Source organism: Danio rerio, chromosome 20 (genome assembly GCF_052040795.2).
Source record: "Danio rerio strain M-AB ecotype USA chromosome 20, GRCz13ab, whole genome shotgun sequence".
Lineage (NCBI taxonomy): Eukaryota > Metazoa > Chordata > Actinopteri > Cypriniformes > Danionidae > Danio > Danio rerio.
In genome coordinates, this window is record NC_141040.1 from 6,042,007 (window position 1) to 6,059,589 (window position 17,583).

The 17,583-nt window shown below is 38.6% G+C and overlaps 1 protein-coding gene and 1 long non-coding RNA gene across 65 annotated transcripts in view; one reads left to right on the forward strand and one right to left on the reverse strand.

Annotated features, from left to right (window-relative positions):
• The window catches only part of nrxn3b (neurexin 3b), a 409,500-nt gene that overhangs the window by 349,343 nt on the left and 42,574 nt on the right, over positions 1–17,583 (forward strand). For all 64 annotated transcript variants that reach the window (XR_015517979.1, XR_015517981.1, XR_015517982.1 and 61 more), the window contains 1 exon segment: positions 11,257–11,428. Coding sequence is in view for 55 of the 64 variants with exons in the window: in XM_087297808.1 (XP_087153934.1) it covers positions 11,257–11,428 (172 nt within the window). In the remaining 9 variants the exon portion in view is untranslated.
• On the reverse strand, positions 13,626–15,542 carry LOC147832108 (uncharacterized). The gene is made up of 2 exons (XR_015518146.1): positions 14,823–15,542; positions 13,626–14,680 (listed from the first exon to the last, which is right to left on the reverse strand). It is a non-coding gene; the product is annotated as an uncharacterized LOC147832108 (long non-coding RNA).

Here is a 17,583-nt window from a genome sequence, read left to right on the forward strand (position 1 = left end):
GGAAAACAATTGAAAACACCATGCTCAATTTGTGAGATGGTTCTTTGTTTCATAACTGCCAATGCATATTGTTAGAAACTTTACAGTAATGGATCTTCTTAGGGTGCTTTCACACATTTTTTAGATCGATTGAATCGCACTAGAGTTCATTTTCCCTCTTGGTGCGGTTTGTTTGGGCAGGTGTGAATGCAGAAATCGTACTTGAGTGTGCACCAAAATCTGACCAAAAAAGCGTTCCGAGACCTGCTCGAAGTGGTGGCCTAACCACGGTGAACCTAATTAGGTTTGGGCGGACTCCTAGTCCTGCTTCATCAATTGTCATGCCATGGACTATCTCTCCTTCCTGGACCTTCTCCTCTCCCTCGTTGGCCTCATCCTCTGGGCTCTACTTTAACTGTCCATACGCAGAGCGCAAAACGCAGGGCGCAAACGCTTTCAGGGTGTGTCAGAACGCATCTTTGCTAATTTAAGGATGGGAAAATCCGCTTTGCGCCGTGGCGCATGGTCTAAAAGGGTTGAGTTAATTTTCTTAATGAGGTATAGGTGTGTTTTGAAAATAAACCAATCAGATTCTCATCTCCCATTAGCTTTAAGAGTCAGCTGCGTCGCACCATAAGCACATTTGCTATTTACATGACGTAAAGTAAGTTCACTTTCGCTTTTGCTTTCGTGGATAGGAAAACCTTTACGCACAGACATCATTTAGCCTATAAATAATTAATTTTGTTTGTTAAGCACAAAGATTTGTTTCAAAACTATTTCTAAATTCAGTTCTAATTTCAAGCAAATGGATAAAGAACAATAATAACAAAGTGTGGTCAAAATACTGAGTTATTTCCAAATACACCTGCTATGCTCCTTATGGTCTAAAACCTGACAGGTGGACAAATCTAAGCTTGTTTTTAATAAAACAAAAATAAATATGGATATAATAAATAATACTGCTAATACTAATAACATTATACCGTATATATTATATATTATTTATATTATATATATAGACAATAGACCGACTTTGTTCAGGTCTAAAGAACAGACTATTTACAGTTAAAACACGCTTGCTTTTTTAGACTAGAACGCTATGGGCGCACATATGAGCGCAAATGCATTTGCTATTTAAACAGTGTGGCGCAACACCTCAAAATGACCCTTGCACCATGCTGAAACTAGCAAAAGACTATTGCGTCGCGGCTTGCGCCACATTGCGCCGGGTGTATTATAGGGCTCTCTGATTTGAACTCCTCTTACCCGTTGGCCTGCTCTTCTCCCTCTTCTTACTCAAATTCCTCTTCCCCTGACTCTGCCTTCATCCGTTGTGTTTGTTTGGAATCTTCAGCAAACTGTGCACTCTGAACTTGCTTGTATACATGCGGTCACAGCATTAGTAACAAGTGTCTTCAATTTTGAGTCGTTGTGTGTAATGAATGATGCTAGGTGTGTTCATTGTGTTCAAATATTGCTGACTGTGGCAAGCATTTTGCATCACATGAGTTTCATTTGAGAATATAAGCAGATTTCTTTTAAACTGTGTTTAAACTGTAAAATACATTTTCAGAAGTCACCATAATGATCAAGAGTGGTTGCTGTACTTGGTCTTTTTGATTCTTCATTCATCATGTTCATTTTGTCTTTGTTGAAGCTTTGTGTTATGGCAAGACAGACTAAAAGCAAAATGATTGGTGCATCAAATTTAGTAGTTTTGATTCACTGAGGGCCCTATCATACACCCGGCTCAGTGTGGCGCAATGCGCGGCACAACAGTCTTTTGGTAGTTTCAGCTTGGCGCAAGAGTCGTTTTGAGGCGTTGCGCTGCGCTACGCTGATTAAATAGCAAATGCATTAGCGCTCATTTGTGTGCCCATAGGCGTTCTGGTCTAAAAAGGGAGGCGTTCTGAGGCGCACTGCTGGCGCGTTGCCATTTTGAGAAACTATAATAGATTTTTCATTAGACCAAAACAAACCCGGTCTAAACTCCGGCGCAGAGTTGCGCCTCGCTTATGCACTGCTTAATACGCACAAGAGAGCAATAGGCAAATATCTTTACACATGAAAAAAATTCAATATTAAGGATATATATAGGAATAAGAATAGATATAGGATATAAATATAAAGGATTAAAATATTGCAAAACATATTATTTTCTAGCCTACATAAATATGAAAAATCACTGCTTTTATGTCTTCATCTCGGGAGGCTTTTTCAGTTCATTCATAACAATTTGCTTTTGTATAATGTTATTATTATTAGCAGTATTATTTATTATATCCATATTTATATTTGTTTTATTAAAAACAAGCTTAGATTTGCCCACCTGTCAGGTTTTAGACCATAAGGGGCACAGCATGTGTTTTAGGATATAACTCATTTATTCATTTATTTGTTTGCTGGAAATTAGAACTGAATTTATAAATAGTTTTGAAAGGAATATTTGCGCTTAACAAACAAAATTATTTATTTATAGACTAATTGATGTCTGTGCGTAAAGGTTTCCCTATCCAAGAGGGAAAGTGAAAGTGATCCATTATCTCTCATTCTCATGCAGTAGATGCTCTGTTTAACAGTTTTCTGTTAAAAAGCTGTTAACTGTTTGCTTGTGAAATGCTCATTTTTTCCACTTAGACTTACTTTGCGTCCTGTAAATAGCGAATGCGCTCTTGGCGCGACGCTGCTGGCTCTTAAAGGGAATGGGAGATGAGACTCTAATTGGTTTATTCTCAAAACACACCTATAACTCATTAAGAAAATAAGCTCAACCCTTTTAGATCATGCGCCACGGCGCAAGGCAGATTTCCCGTCCTTAAATTAGCAAAAACGCGTCCTGACACGCCCTGAAAGCGTTTGCGCCCTGCGTTTTGCGCTCTGCGCATGGACCGTCAAAATAGAGCCCTGATTGTGTCAGTGGTTTCTTTTTTAATTGTGGCAGTAATATTATCATGATTTCATTAAACTACTAAAGGAAATCATGCGATTCTGCATATTAAGCAGTCCATTGATCAGGTTTTAGAAACACATTGAACATCTGAACCCTTCAAAACACAGGCATCAAGATTCAGCGTATGGGTCTTAATGATGTTGGCAAATGTCTTGACAGTAAATGCTAGGAGAATCATAAAACACTCATCTATGATTCCCAGCATGCACTATGACAAGAAATTTGTCACCACCATTGAGACTCTTATGCTGATTCTTGATGTATGTGTGTTTTGAGTGGCTTTAAAAACCTGACCAAAGTATTGCTGGAAGTCATTCATAATGGCAGTGTTGTATATTCATTCAATTATTTTCTTTTCGGCTCAGTCCCTTTATTAATCAGAAATGAACCGCCAACCTATCTAGCATACTGTATGTTTTACGCAGCGGATGCCCGTCCAGCCACAACCCAACACTGGAAACACCCATCTACTCTCGCATTCACACATACACTGTGGCCAATTTAGCGTATTCAATTCACCTATACCGCATGTCTTTGGACGGTGAAACGTTTCCATCCAAAAATGCGAATGAACTTTATGCGCAAAACTGGATTATCGTATAAAAGACGTGCGAATAAAGCAGCATTTCCATCCAACGAGTCAAAGCAAACAAAATTGTCTCTTCCTGATTATCTGGCATTAAATATCAACAGTAAAACGCTGTGTCAATCTTTTCTTCATCTAATGAATGACTTGCACCTCAAAAGGCAATCCTGATACGCAGTGCGCGCGGTGGCATTTGAAGGTGTCAGACTCGGAGCACAGACGCTCTTGATTCGGGAAATCATTAATAAAATAATAACACTAATACGCGTTTTAGAATGACCAAAACAACAGTTAAGTGTGCTCAGCCTGCTTAACTTATCTAGCACACTGTATGTTTTACGCAGCGGATGCCCGTCCAGCCACAACCCAACACTGGAAACCATATACTCTTGCTTTCATACATACACTGTGGTCAATTTAGATTATTCAATACACCTAAACCACATGTCTTTGGACTGTTGGGGAAACCCATGCGAACACCGGGAGAACATGCAAACTCCATACAGAAAATGCCAACTGACCCAGCCAGGACTTGAAATGGTGACCTTCTTGCTGTGCTACCAGGGCCAGCCCGTGGCATAGGCAGTATACGCAAATGCTAAAGGCGCTGTACATCCAGGGGGCGCCAGAAATGAGTGCGGTTAAGTTGGTTTTGTTTTTGATAGTCCTGACACACATTCAGTGATAGATGGCAATAACTCAAAAGCCTCTTAGCCTAAAAAGATCTAAAGTTTGTTTCCTACAAAAAGACAAAGCTGGTTATGTTTCACAGCCTTTTTCTTTTTTTTCCCTCGACTTTACGACCACTGCTCCGTTTAGCCAGGGATATGCATTTAGCCGGGAGAGCGCCCACAGAGCGTAGCTCTCAGTAAGGGACCGTCGGAAAAGTGCTTCTTTTTTTTCCTTTTTTTGCTCTATCCTGCTTTTTTATTAAAAACACAACTAATTTTCTCTTAAATGAGCACAAACAGTTACTAAAGTAGTCTAATGCTTCATTCCTTCATTCATTATAGATCTGTGCATTCTTACATGAACTCCTCTATTATCAAACAAAAAACCATAAGAGATTCACTAGCTGCTCTTCCCTAAATAACTATAGTAACTTTAATCAATATGCAAATACAATTAAAAGTTAAATAGATTTCATAGCTTTATTTGATTTCTGTATAAACCATTGTTTTTAATAGGTTAAACCTTTTATTTTATTGTCAATATTTTCTATTGTTTGCAATGTATTCTACCATTTGAAGCTATTTGTTGTCCCATATTTTTTACATCCCAACGTTGACAGATATGGCATAACATTGCTAATCAATAAATATCTATAGAGCTATCTGTTAGTTTTAACGTCAGCTAATGTTATAGAAGGGCATAGATGTTATGGAAAATAGTAATAGTAATGTAACTACCCCCATCATTCCTTCCTCAAGCAAATGTGTAAATATTAGATCTATTCAGCAGCAATAACGTTAATTGCATTGGCATATTTATCTGACGTTTTCCAGGCTTGTAGTAGTCAAACAAAAAGCTATTTAGTTTCGTATGACTTTACACTAGCAGTGGAATTTACTGCGATGTGACCGGGCGTCACCTGAAATCTTGCCTAGGGCGCCAAATTGGTTAGGGCCGGGCCTGTGTGCTACACAATGCGCCACCATGACACCGTGTTATACATTACACTGAGCTAATAATATTAAAACAATGTAATTTACAACTCAGTGTCATTATTTTACACTAATAATCCTCACTGACTAGATCAGTGAATTCCACTTTTTGACAGGAATTATAATCAAAGCGCTTATTGTTTCTCTTGCCATCATTTAAATCACAACAATGTGAACACAAGTGCACAATGTCCACAAAAAAACGCAACAAAAGCAACCCTTTTTCACCACAGCGTGACTTGAAAATGTATATTTTCAATAAAACATCTAAAGTGTTTCAATCTTAGCCATGACTAAGGGCTTTTGTAGTGTGTGAATATGAGAGTGCAAGTGTTAATGAGACAAGAGTCAACTTCAATACTTAAGCTCACTAAACTTAAACCATGTCTATTACACTTGTAAGTCCTGTCAATTTTAACCTGATTTAAGTGAAGTAAACTTAAATTCAGTGTTCATGCCGCCTTAAATTTTTAAGTCGAAACAACTTTTTTTAGTATAGGGAAAAAACTATTTTTGCAGTGTGCAAAAAGAGCTAAAAAGAAGAAGAAGAGACTTCTTATTTGTATGCAATAGGAACTAGAGGCAATGTAAGGTTAATATTTAATAACTCTGACCCAGAGAAGAAAAGATCAAAGTGAAGATTGTGTGTTTGACTTTGAATGAAGAGTGAGTCAAAGATATTACCCTATACATTGCATCTACTTTTCTTTTTCTTGTACAAAGATTTGAAGGACACTCCAGGATATTATACAATGTATTTGGATTCTCAAACATATACAATATTTAATATACACAACATATAAAGTAGGCGACGTAGTGGCGTAGTAGGTAGTGCTGTCGTTTCACAGCAAGAAGGTCGCTGGTACGATCCTCGGCTCAGTTGGCGTTTCTGTGTGGAGTTTGCATGTTCTCCCTGCGTTCACGTGGGTTTCCTCCAGGTGCTCCGGTTTCCCCCACAGTCCAAAGACATGCGGTACAGGTGAATTGGGTAGGCTAAATTGTCCGTAGTGTATGAGTGTGTGTGTGTGGATGCTGCGTAAAAATGTGCTGGATAAGTTGGCGGTTCATTCCACTGTGGTGACCCCAGATTAATAAAAGGACTAAGCTGACAAGAAAATAAATGACAATAAAAACTCTTCATTTTAATGTAAGGCTGTTTACAATATAAAAAATGTCTTCAAATTTAATTTTTCATAACTTCTCTCCTAAGATAAGGAACAAAATTCTCATGCAATGTGTAAACACTGTTTTTGTATATACACAGCTACAGTTGATGTCAGAAATATTAGTCCCCCTGAATTATTAGCCCCCCTTGTTTATTTTTTCCACTAATTTCTGCTTAATGGAGAGCAGATTTTTTTTCAACACATTTCTAATCATAATAATTTTAATAAAAAAATGAATCTCCAATAACTGATTTCTTTTATCTTTGCCATGTTGATAGTACATAATATTTTCTAGATATTTTTCAAGACACTTCTATACAGCTTAAAGAGACATTTAAAGGTTTTTTAAGCTGGTTAGGGTAATTTGACAAGTTATGTAAAAAAAAAAAAAAAAAAAAAAAAAAAAATATATATATATATATATATATATATATATATATATATATATATATATATATATATATATATATATATATATATAGCTCAAAGAGGCTAATAATAATAACAATCTTAAAATGCTTTTTTAAAAATTTAAAACTGATTTTATTCTAGCCAAAATAAACCAAATAAGACTTTCTCCTGAAGAAAAAATATTATCAGACATACTGTTAAAATTCGCTTGCTCTGTTAAGCATCATTTGGGAAGTATTTAAAAAAGAATTCAAAGAGGGGCTAATAATTCTGACGTCAACATAAAGTATGCTGACCAAAGTTCCTACACGGAGAAGACCTTTTTGAAGTCTGCGTAGTCTCAACTTCACTGTTAACTCATTGCTCTTCTAGAGTCTTAACACAAACTTTTTTGTGACTTTGTGCTAGCTACAACAAAGGAAATGAACTTGGACCTGAATGCTTGTTCGCTACCTAATCATAGCCTAAAATCGAATTAGGAGGTTTTGAAGGCTATTACCCTTCACTATGTTTTGATGGTCACTGATGATGATGGATGCATATTGTTCAATGCTACGAGACTAAGGTTGAAGCTTTCTCGAAAAAAAAAAAGATGCCTGGGGCTGTTTATCCACTGTAACCATTGATTGGAGGGACAGAATTGGATTGTATAGCTCATTACGGATGTCAGCACACATAACATGGGGAGAGATAGAGCTCTTCTTCATCTGTGCTGGCCCCTGCTGCAACTCAAATTACTTTTATCACTCTTGGCTACCCTGATGCCACCCACAGTGGCAAAACACCAGACATTATCCTCTCCATTGCAGCAAAATTCAGCAATAACCTTCTAAACGTCTGCCATCATCTGAGAGGCATCAGGTTTTATATCAAATGAAGTGGAACTTTCAACAGGCATCAATCTTATGCGCTATCCCCTTTGTAATGAGAAAAAGCAATGTAATGTATGCTATCCTACCACAGTGTGTTAATACTGTTCATTAGCTTGAATCGACTATTACAGAGTGTAACATTGGCTTGTTGTCATTGTGGATGGTTTTATTTTGATAGGATACAATTTACCTTTACCACACCGTTCTTTGAAAAGACAATGAAACATTGCTGGCCAGTGCAGTGTAATTGAAATTGTCAATCACGGCAGCCTGGATATTTAAAGAGAGGACATGCCGGCCAACAGTTATACTAAAACGCCCTGCTGAGTACTTTATGACCTTAAAGGGCTGTTTGGACAGATCTGTGTGTTGGTATAGTGTATAGACCGTCATACTGGGGTGATATGAACACACCCAGTCCTTTTTTTTCAATTTCGCTACAAAAAAAAGGGTCGGCCAATTGGAGCTGTTTTCAAATCGATCGCACCATTACGTAGGTGTGCGATCCCCCCGCCCACCGAATTGATTGACAGCTGCGCGCATCAACATGTTCCGGTAGTCACGTGTATATGTCAACAAGACCAGACAGACATACGCAAAGCAACCGGGAATAAAAGGTCTGTTCTGTTCGCTAGGACCAGCAATCATCATCAAATGTGATTAAGAGTAAGTTTCACATGTTTAAAGTGTTTTAAAACAGAGTATGTGTGTAATTAATTACGGCGTTTTACTTCAGCTTTACTTCATCAGCACAGCCGCGTGTCAGAACGATTATAAAAGAAGACCCTTCAATCCCGGTTTGTGGAAGTTAAATCAGGTTTATTTTGTACATTAACATAACAGATATCCACACAGTACTTGAGGTTAGACTTAATTAAGCTAAGCGCGCTCTGTCTGTCTGTCTGCCTGCCTGCGTGTGTGTGCGTGTGTATCTGTGTGTATCTGTGTGTGTGTGTGTGTGTGTGTGTTAACTTTGTAACGATATTGTGTGTGACTCATCAATGCAACTTCACAATACTGATTAGTAAAGATTAGTTCTTACTGTAGTATCTCACAAACGCTACGTGAGACCTTCTTCCTTTAAGTCTGTCTGTTGTCTGACGCAGCTGAGGGAGGAGGCATGTAGAAACAGTAGGCGGGCAGAACTCGGCTTAAAGTCGCAGTACGACAAAACCACCCCCTGCTGGAAATCAGTATAAAACAGCATCTTGTAAAAGGTATAATGAAAAATCTGATGGGTATTTTGATCTGAAACTTTATATACACATTCTAGAGACGCAAAAGACTTATATTAAATCTGAAAAAAGGGATAACCTAGGTGCCCTTTAACCCTCCTATGCGCTTATTTCACGTGGCCGCCATTTTAAAGAACCAAAGCGAGGCTGCGGTGGGAAGAAACCCGGAAGTATAGAACCAGCACTGTAAACGTTGTAGTAACATGCTGTGGACTACAAACCTCCAGCTGTTGCAGAGATTTCAAAATGCAGAAAGGGTGTGAACATCATTTTAATATCATTTAGTAAGTTTAATTTAAACAATTAAAAGCAATTTAGCATTAAACAACATCTATAAGAGTAATAATCTCAAGTGTCCTCCTAGGCTTCAGTTTATGGCACTAGTAAAACACCGTGGGGACGCTTTTCTGCCTATGTAACCTGGTGAGCGATAAAACCCTGCAGTCCTCTGTAGCACATCGTGTTGTCTGTAATAGTGTTGTCCCGGTACTGAAGTTTTAAAAACGTCCATTTCCCGCTAACATTGAGCGCGGATGACTCGACTGATCTTCACGGCTACTTCGCCCTCCAGTCTCCGTGTATCTGTGTTTGCACTCAGTTTACCGCTCTTCACCCACTGTAAACACAGATACAAGGAGACTGGAGCTCGAAGCAGACGAGAAGATCAGTCTAGTCATCAGAAGCAGATCGCTCGTCTGTGTTTGTACTCTGTAAACAGCGGAGGGTGAACTGATGACCTTCTCAGCCAATCACAAGCATTTCTGTTGAGCATGTGAACACAATGGCAAATCAGCGCTATTTTAAGAAAACCATCAACAATGCCTTAAATGTTAGCGGGAAATTGACAGTTTTTCTTTTAATTCAGTATCGTGACGAGTCTAATATAGTGAAAGAATCAGTTTATTAACTTGAGTTTGATAAATGGCATCTAAAACTTGTGTTTAGGAAAGAAAACATTTGCTAACGTGTGCCATTTGCCTTAACTTAGCTGAAAATGAGCTCTGATATCCCTTTTTAGTTTCACCATTCATTCAGAACGGACCTTCAGGTCACTTGGACGTTATAAATGTGTCATTCTCTCTTCGCTGATAAGATATACAGCCAGGTACACAACGTTCCTATGTAACTCCCAACGATACTTCCGATGCTTCTTCCCACCGCAGCCTTGATTCCGCTTTTAAAAATGGCGGCCGTGTGAAATCAGTCTATTATCTTATTATCAATTTGACCCCATTCAATGTTAAACCTATGTGCATATATAGTTGTTGTTGTTTTTGCTACAGATTGAATGCTTTTTCCTAATTTAATGGGAAAACTTGGTAAACATAAATTTAACATGATATTATTTTTTTTCAATGCCCTTTACACATTTTGTCACATCAGTGTTCTTTGGGGTCAATTTGACCCCAGGGTCTTTTAGCTGTATAAAACTTAAGAAATATAAATCTTTTTACACATATTTGTTTTGGGTGATATTGAGGTCACGATAACATGCTATGATTTTATAATATGCACAAAAATTTTATATCTTAACTATAATAAAAAAAATAATAATAATAAAAAAATACTATTACAACCATACCTGTAATATTGCGAGAACCACTGACAGTTCACATGACATGGGGATAGGGGGAGTCCTAATTCTTACAAGAACTTTGATTGACATTTTCCATATATGTATATATATATATATATATATATATATATATATATATATATATATATATATATATTTTTTTTTTTTTTTTTTTTTTTTTTTTTTTGTGGGATTGAAAAACATAAGCTTTATAAAAAACCAACTGGTACCATCTAATCAATATCTGATCCGTAGGGCCAGATAGGATCTACGGACGTTTTTTGCTATTTCTGCTGAGAATTTTGGTAAAAATCTGCAGATTTCTGCGGATATGAATATAATATATATGAAATAATATATGTAATAAAAAATAATATCTTTTTAACTATTATTTTATATTTTAAAATGAAAATCCAATTAGATTCACTTGATTTGGTAAATAAAGCAAGTTTGTCATATATTATATCTAGTAAAAGACAGAAAATATTACTGTACAAACTGCATTGTGCATAAATCAGATGAACATTTTCACATTAGTCAATAATATTACTGAAATTAATAAAAAAAACTAAATAAAAATAGATATACACACATATACTCAAGTAATCTCTCTGATACAGACCTTTGTGTCTGATCAGTAGGCCCACCCGGAATCTGCGCGTGCAGAATTCCGCAGATAGCACATCATTAATTCAGTTTATTTACTTGAGTACATGTGTGTATATCTATATATCTATATATCACCTTTGATATATTGAGCTGCGTTTTGATTTTGTTAGACTGACAAGGCTTTTTCTTTTCTTTTATTTTCCAGGAAGAAGGAAAGGTGTGTGTTACATTTAACATCGGCACAGTGGACATCAGCGTCAAAGAGATGACTACAGAAGTCAATGATGGAAAGTATCATGTGGTGCGCTTCACAAGGAATGGGGGAAATGCCACTTTACAGGTGGACAACTGGCCAATCAACGAGCACTTTCCATCAGGTAATGTGTAGCCTTTTGACTACTGTATCTGAAGTGAGGTTTCTCAAAGAGAAGTGAGTCTTTACTGTGAGTCCCACTGGATATCATGTGTTTTCATAGAAATCAAGAGTTGCAAGGCAAGGAACAACATAATAGTCCTATTTCCTACCCATGTCATTTGTAATCAGCATTGAGGTATGCACAATTTCAAAAATGGATACAGGTGTTCATAACTACAACACTGATCTTATTTTTGCGGTAGGAAAGGCATAAAACTGAAAGGACACTACAAAAATAAAGCAAATGCCACTTCGCTCTTGATCAACATGGCTTGCATTGCTTTCGTAATTGACCTTTGAATTGTCCATATGCTGAAATAATCAAGCCGGCGCACAGTGGCAGGCCAAGCCGCTGCCTTGGTCCACCACGATTAGTGCCATGACATCTGGCCAGCTGCTTTCGAGAGGCTTTGAAAGACAAGAGGAACAGCAGAGCACACATTTAAGACAGTAACGCGACAGCTACAGCAGCTGTGGGAGAATGAACCTCAGACCTTTGTGACATTCAAATAACATTCAAAACCCTAGTAGCATTGAAGTTGTAGTACGGTGCTTTTAGGTTTTCCGCAACATTTTGAAAAATTGTTTTTCAGTGAACAAACCATGCTACAACTGACGAGACCATCATGATTATCCTACTTAGGGCTCTATCATACACCCGGCGCAAGGCGCGGCGCAATACTTGTTTGGTAGTTTCAGCTTGGCGCAAGAGTCGTTTTGAGGCGTTGCGCTACACTGTTTAAATAGCAAATGCATTAGCGCTCATATGTGCGTCCATAGGCGTTCTGGTCTAAAAAGGAAGGCGTTCTGAGGCGCACTGCTGGCGCGTTGCTATTTTGAGAAACTATAATAGATTTTTCATTAGACCAAAACAAACCGGCTAAACTCCGGCGCAGAGTTGCGCCTCGCTTACATACTGCTTAATACGCACAAGAGAGCAATAGGCAAATATCTTTACATATGAAAAAATTTAAATATTAAGGATATATATAGGATATAATAAGAATAGATATAGGATATAAACATAAAGGATTAAAATATTACAAAACATATTATTTTCTAGCCTATATAAATATGAAAAATCACTGTTTTTTTGCCTTCATCATCTCGAGAGGCTTTTTCAGTTCATTCATAACAATTCGCTTTTGTATAATGTTATTATTATTAGCAGTATTATTTATTATATCCATATTTATATTTGTTTTATTAAAAACAAGCTTAGATTTGCCCACCTGTCAGGTTTTAGACCATATGGGGCACAGCATGTGTTTTAGGATATAACTCAGGTTTTTGAGCACACTTCGTTATTATTGTTAATTTATTCGTTTGCTGGAAATTAGAACTGAATTTAGAAATAGTTTTGAAATTAATATTTGCGCTTAACAAATGCAATAATTATTTATAGACTAATTGATGTCTGTGCGTAAAGGTTTCCCTATCCAAGAGCGAAAGTGAAAGTGATCCATTATCTCTCATTCTCACGCAGTAGATGCTCTGTTTAACAGTTTTCTCACTGTTAACTGTTAACTGTTTGCTAGTAAACTGCTCAGTTTTTCCACTTAGACTTACTTTACGTCCTGTAAATAGCGAATGCGCTTATGGCGCGACGCAGCTGGCTCTTAAAGGGAATGGGAGATGAGACTCTAATTGGTTTATTCTCAAAACACACCTATAACTCATTAAGAAAATAAACTCAACCCTTTTAGTCCATGCTCCATGGCGCAAAGCTGATTTTCCCGTCCGTAAATTAGCAAAAATGCGTTCTGACATGCCCTGAAAACGTTTGCGCCCTGCGTTTTGCGCTCTGCGCATGGACCGTCAAAATAGAGCCCTTAATGTCATTTATAAACTTGAGTAAATCTCAAAGTGTGTGCTGCTATATCACTGTTACATAACTGCCCCCTGCTGGTCATGTCTTTCCTGTGTTAGAGCATTGGGGAACACTTCAGTGTCGCACATAGTCACGTTCATTCTTAGTAGCCATCCTGTATCTGTGAACCCCAGACTTCGGAAGCTACTGTATTTCCTGCATTGATGAACATTCATCCATCATTGCTGAGGTTTGTTATAGAAGCTGAAGCATTTTCTTCACAGAGAAATAGGGCATGTTGAAATACAGCCCTCAAACAGTGGGAAAAAAATCCAAAAACCCTTCACGCTCAATTAATTGTTTTTTATTTATTTATTTTTCCTCCACTTTGATCTCTCTGTTGCTTCAGTGCCCTCCAAGGGATATGTGGCCCCTGTACTTCTCCTCCAATTAGACGGCAGCCGTTGTCAGGGTTACTCAAGCTGTATTCAATGGAAGGTCTTTTTAAAGAAATGCAGCCTTAAAATGGCCAGCACACAGGAGGAGGGGAGAGGGGAAAGGATGCAGTTTGATGCTGTCACAATATTATCTATATTTTTAAGCTATTTTAGCTGGATCTGTGAAAGACACTGACAGGAATAACGTCATTTTCCTAACACGTTTTCAAATCTAAACAGAGCATTTCAGATGTTCTAAATGGCCAATCTCAATAAGGTAATTTGTATACATAGATAAATAAATAAATATGAGTTTTGAGGTGTGTAGTGACTTCTCTTGCAGTTCTTGCATCATTCAGTGTCCAATTAGGCTTAGAGACATGATGTAATGATGTAGGCTGTGTGAAACATTCGTTCAATAGAGATTCCCTATGGCATCTTGCAGTATTTTAATAATTGTTTCACCAATTTGTGCACTGATAGAGAATCACTGTGAAATCTTGTGTTGAATCCCTATGACGTTGTGTCAGTTAAGGGTGCCCTCGCCCTATTACTGACAGTCACAACTCCCTCTGCTGCTTACTGTATATTTATTCTTCACGTTAGCCAGGGCATGCCAAATGCTTGTAAGGTATTGCCAGTTTACCTGCCTTACCAACCCAGATAGCATACGAATGTGGGCCACTTTAGGCGGCACTGGTGGTATTCCGTCGGCCCAGACAAAATGAATGTGAGCCTAAAATGGCCCAACTGTACAATGGCAAAGAGGGGCCAAAGATTCAAATTCATATATGGGCCATTTAAGGAAAAGATATGGCACTTATGGCAAAATGTAATCTGAATGTGAGCCTAATGTGGCCCATGTGGAAAATGGTAAATTTGGCCCAAATGATGGAGGACAAATGTGGGCCACAGTTGGCAAAAATGTGGCATAGTCATTTAAGGGCAGGGGTCACCAATCTCGGTCCTGGAGGGCCGGTGTCCCTGCTGGGTTTAGATCCAACTTGTCTCAACACACCTGCCTGGATGTTTCAAGTATACCTAGTAAGGCCTTGATTAGCTTGTTCAGGTGTGTTTGATTAGGGTTGGAGCTAAAATTTGCAGGACACCGGCCCTCCAGGAACAAGTTTGGTGACCACTGTTTAAGGGTAATCAGGGTCTAAACAAAAAGTGGCTCACATGTGTAAGTGCAAATGTGGCCCAGATTTCTTAAGACATATGTGGGCCACTTTTGGCAAATATACGGCACAGTCAACTCTGGCTAATGCAGCTGTTAGCCTATAGTGGCCCTGATATGATATGGAAAATGTGGCCCAGTTATCTTAAAACATATGTGGGCCACATTTGGTGAATATTCGGCACTGTAAGCTATGACTAATGTGGATTTGAACCTATAGTGGCCCAGAGAAGATATGGCAAATGTGGCCCAGTTATCTTAAAACATATGTGGGCCACATTTGGCAAATATTTGGCACAGTAAGCATTGGCTAACGCGGCTGTGAGCCTAAAGTGGCCCAGAGAAAATATGGCAAATGTGGCCCAGTTATTTCAAAACATATGTGGGTCACTTTTGACAAATATTCGGCACAGTTAGCTCTGGTTAATGCGGCGGTGAGCCTATAGTTTCCCAGAGAAGCCATGGCAAATGTGGCCCAGTTATCTTAAAACATATGTAGACCATAGAGACTAAAGTCACCATCATGGAGAAAAGTGTTTGCTTTTGTTGGGCTCATAGCCCTTAACCTCTTCATATAAATTTTATTTTGGGCTGCTGTGACTTTTAAGAACTTTGTTTTAAAAGTTAATTCATTATAGGAAACAAGCCAAGTAAAAAAAAAGCAATAAAATTAATTGAGGCACAACCTGTAATGAAATAATTAAATTTAGTAATGTTAACCAATGTTTATTCCATTATTAGAAGTACCGTGATAACATGCTTGCTCATGCCACAGAATTATGAAGGTTTTTGAGCTACAAAAATTCTATGGTTGAATTTCTGCTCACAGACACATCAATAATCAGCATATAAACATCAACAATGGTGACAATTAACCAAATGAACAAGACTCACAAACATCATAAACAGGAGACTAAAAGTGACAAAATCAACTACGTCAACATAAACAGCAGAATCAACAGCAAATAATGAAAAATGTAGCATCAGTAAGCTAAAGAATGTAATCATACTGCAATGCATGCTGGGATTTTTGTACTTTGCCACACACAGTAAGTGTAATGTGTTGGACAGATCTGGGGTAGAATAAAAGCAAATGGTGGCCCAGTTAGGATCAGTTCTGGTTCATTTGGTTGAATTCTGGCTAATATGTGGCATTGCTTTGGCTTTTTTGTGGTTTGAATTTGATATAGATGTAAATGTTTTTTAATAGTCTTTGGAAGTAATCAACATAATAATGGAGATAAAACTCCAGGAATATGTTGTAAACTGACAAACACATCTATTCAACCCGGGCTCATTGTGGAAACGTAGCCCCGTGGACGTTTCTGGAGGCCGCAAAATACGTCTCGGGAGCGCGTGCCGTTCGCGCCTGCACTGTTCTCGCGTTAAAATCCACCGGAGGCTGCTGTAGAGCGACCGTCAGTCCGACTGACTGACTGAACAACTGATCGGCCGACCCAGCTGCCCTCCTCCTCCTTCCCTAAACCCAAGCGACGATTTGCAAAAGCTGTCCAATTTTGACCGCGTTTTCGGATCTCGCTGTGTTCTTGCCCCATCGTGAACTCGTTTCCTTTTAATTTTTTGGATTCTGTTTTTCATCTTACCTAATTTCTGGAACCGAACTTCCCCGGACTCGATCCCGGTCGTCACCGTGGCCGGCTCCTCCTCCTCTCGGACTCCGCTCCGCAGATGTAACACTGCGAACTAAGCGGACAAACTGGTTTCGGCGGGAAAGCCCTCCACACAGAGGTGAGCCTTCAGCCGATGAGCGCGAAGAGGAGCGGCGTCACACCGCCCCATAGCGTTCGCTCGAATAAAACAAAACGCGACCATAAGTACCTTCGGCCACGTAGTCTCCAGAAACGTCCGCAGGGCTACGTTTCCAGAGTGAGCTTGGGTTGCATCTATTAGTTGTATAAATACTTTATTGTCCAAAAACTACGATAATTTAAAATCATATCAAATTACTGCATTAATGCATTTCGATTCTCAGGTGGAGCTTTTCGATAAAACATTTACTGCGGCAGCAACCTTCTTTGCTTATTTTTTGAATTTGGGCTCAAATGTGATCAGGAAATATTTGAACGAGATTTACTAATCAGGCTTATGTCAGGTGCAGCCAGAGAATACCCATTTTGACCCAGTTTTGATCTCAAAACAAAGTTTAGAGAAAGACTGCTCTGCAAAGATCATCATAATATGTATTCACAATAACATGAAAGATAGTGAATGTTGCCAAAACGTCTGATCTCTAAAACGAATTTCTAAACCCTCAAGCTCTGCTGGATCTCTCTAGCATGCAGGCCTCCATCCAGGAAAACCACTCAAGCCCCAGGCTTGTGAGCGCTGCTCGTCTGGATCAAAGGCATCGGCAGCCCTGGAAGCTACTTATTACCCTCTATCCTCACCCTTTTACCTCGCCCACATCCCACTGCTCAGCAAGCAGCTACCAGCCCACTTTGAAGCCCCTTTTCTGCCTATTTAAAAAGGAAAAGGAAGAAAAGCAGGGCTTTGTGTTTCTGAATAGCAGTCCTGTTCACCGTTTTTACCGTGCACAAAGTTCTGAAAATGCACACTGGTGAATCAGCAGTCATTTGCTTGTTTAGCTAAGCGAGAGGTGTTGAGTAACTTTGTTCTTGTTTGAGATGCGCCTCGCCTTGACTGCATTGTAGACGAGAGCAGGCAGCTGCAGT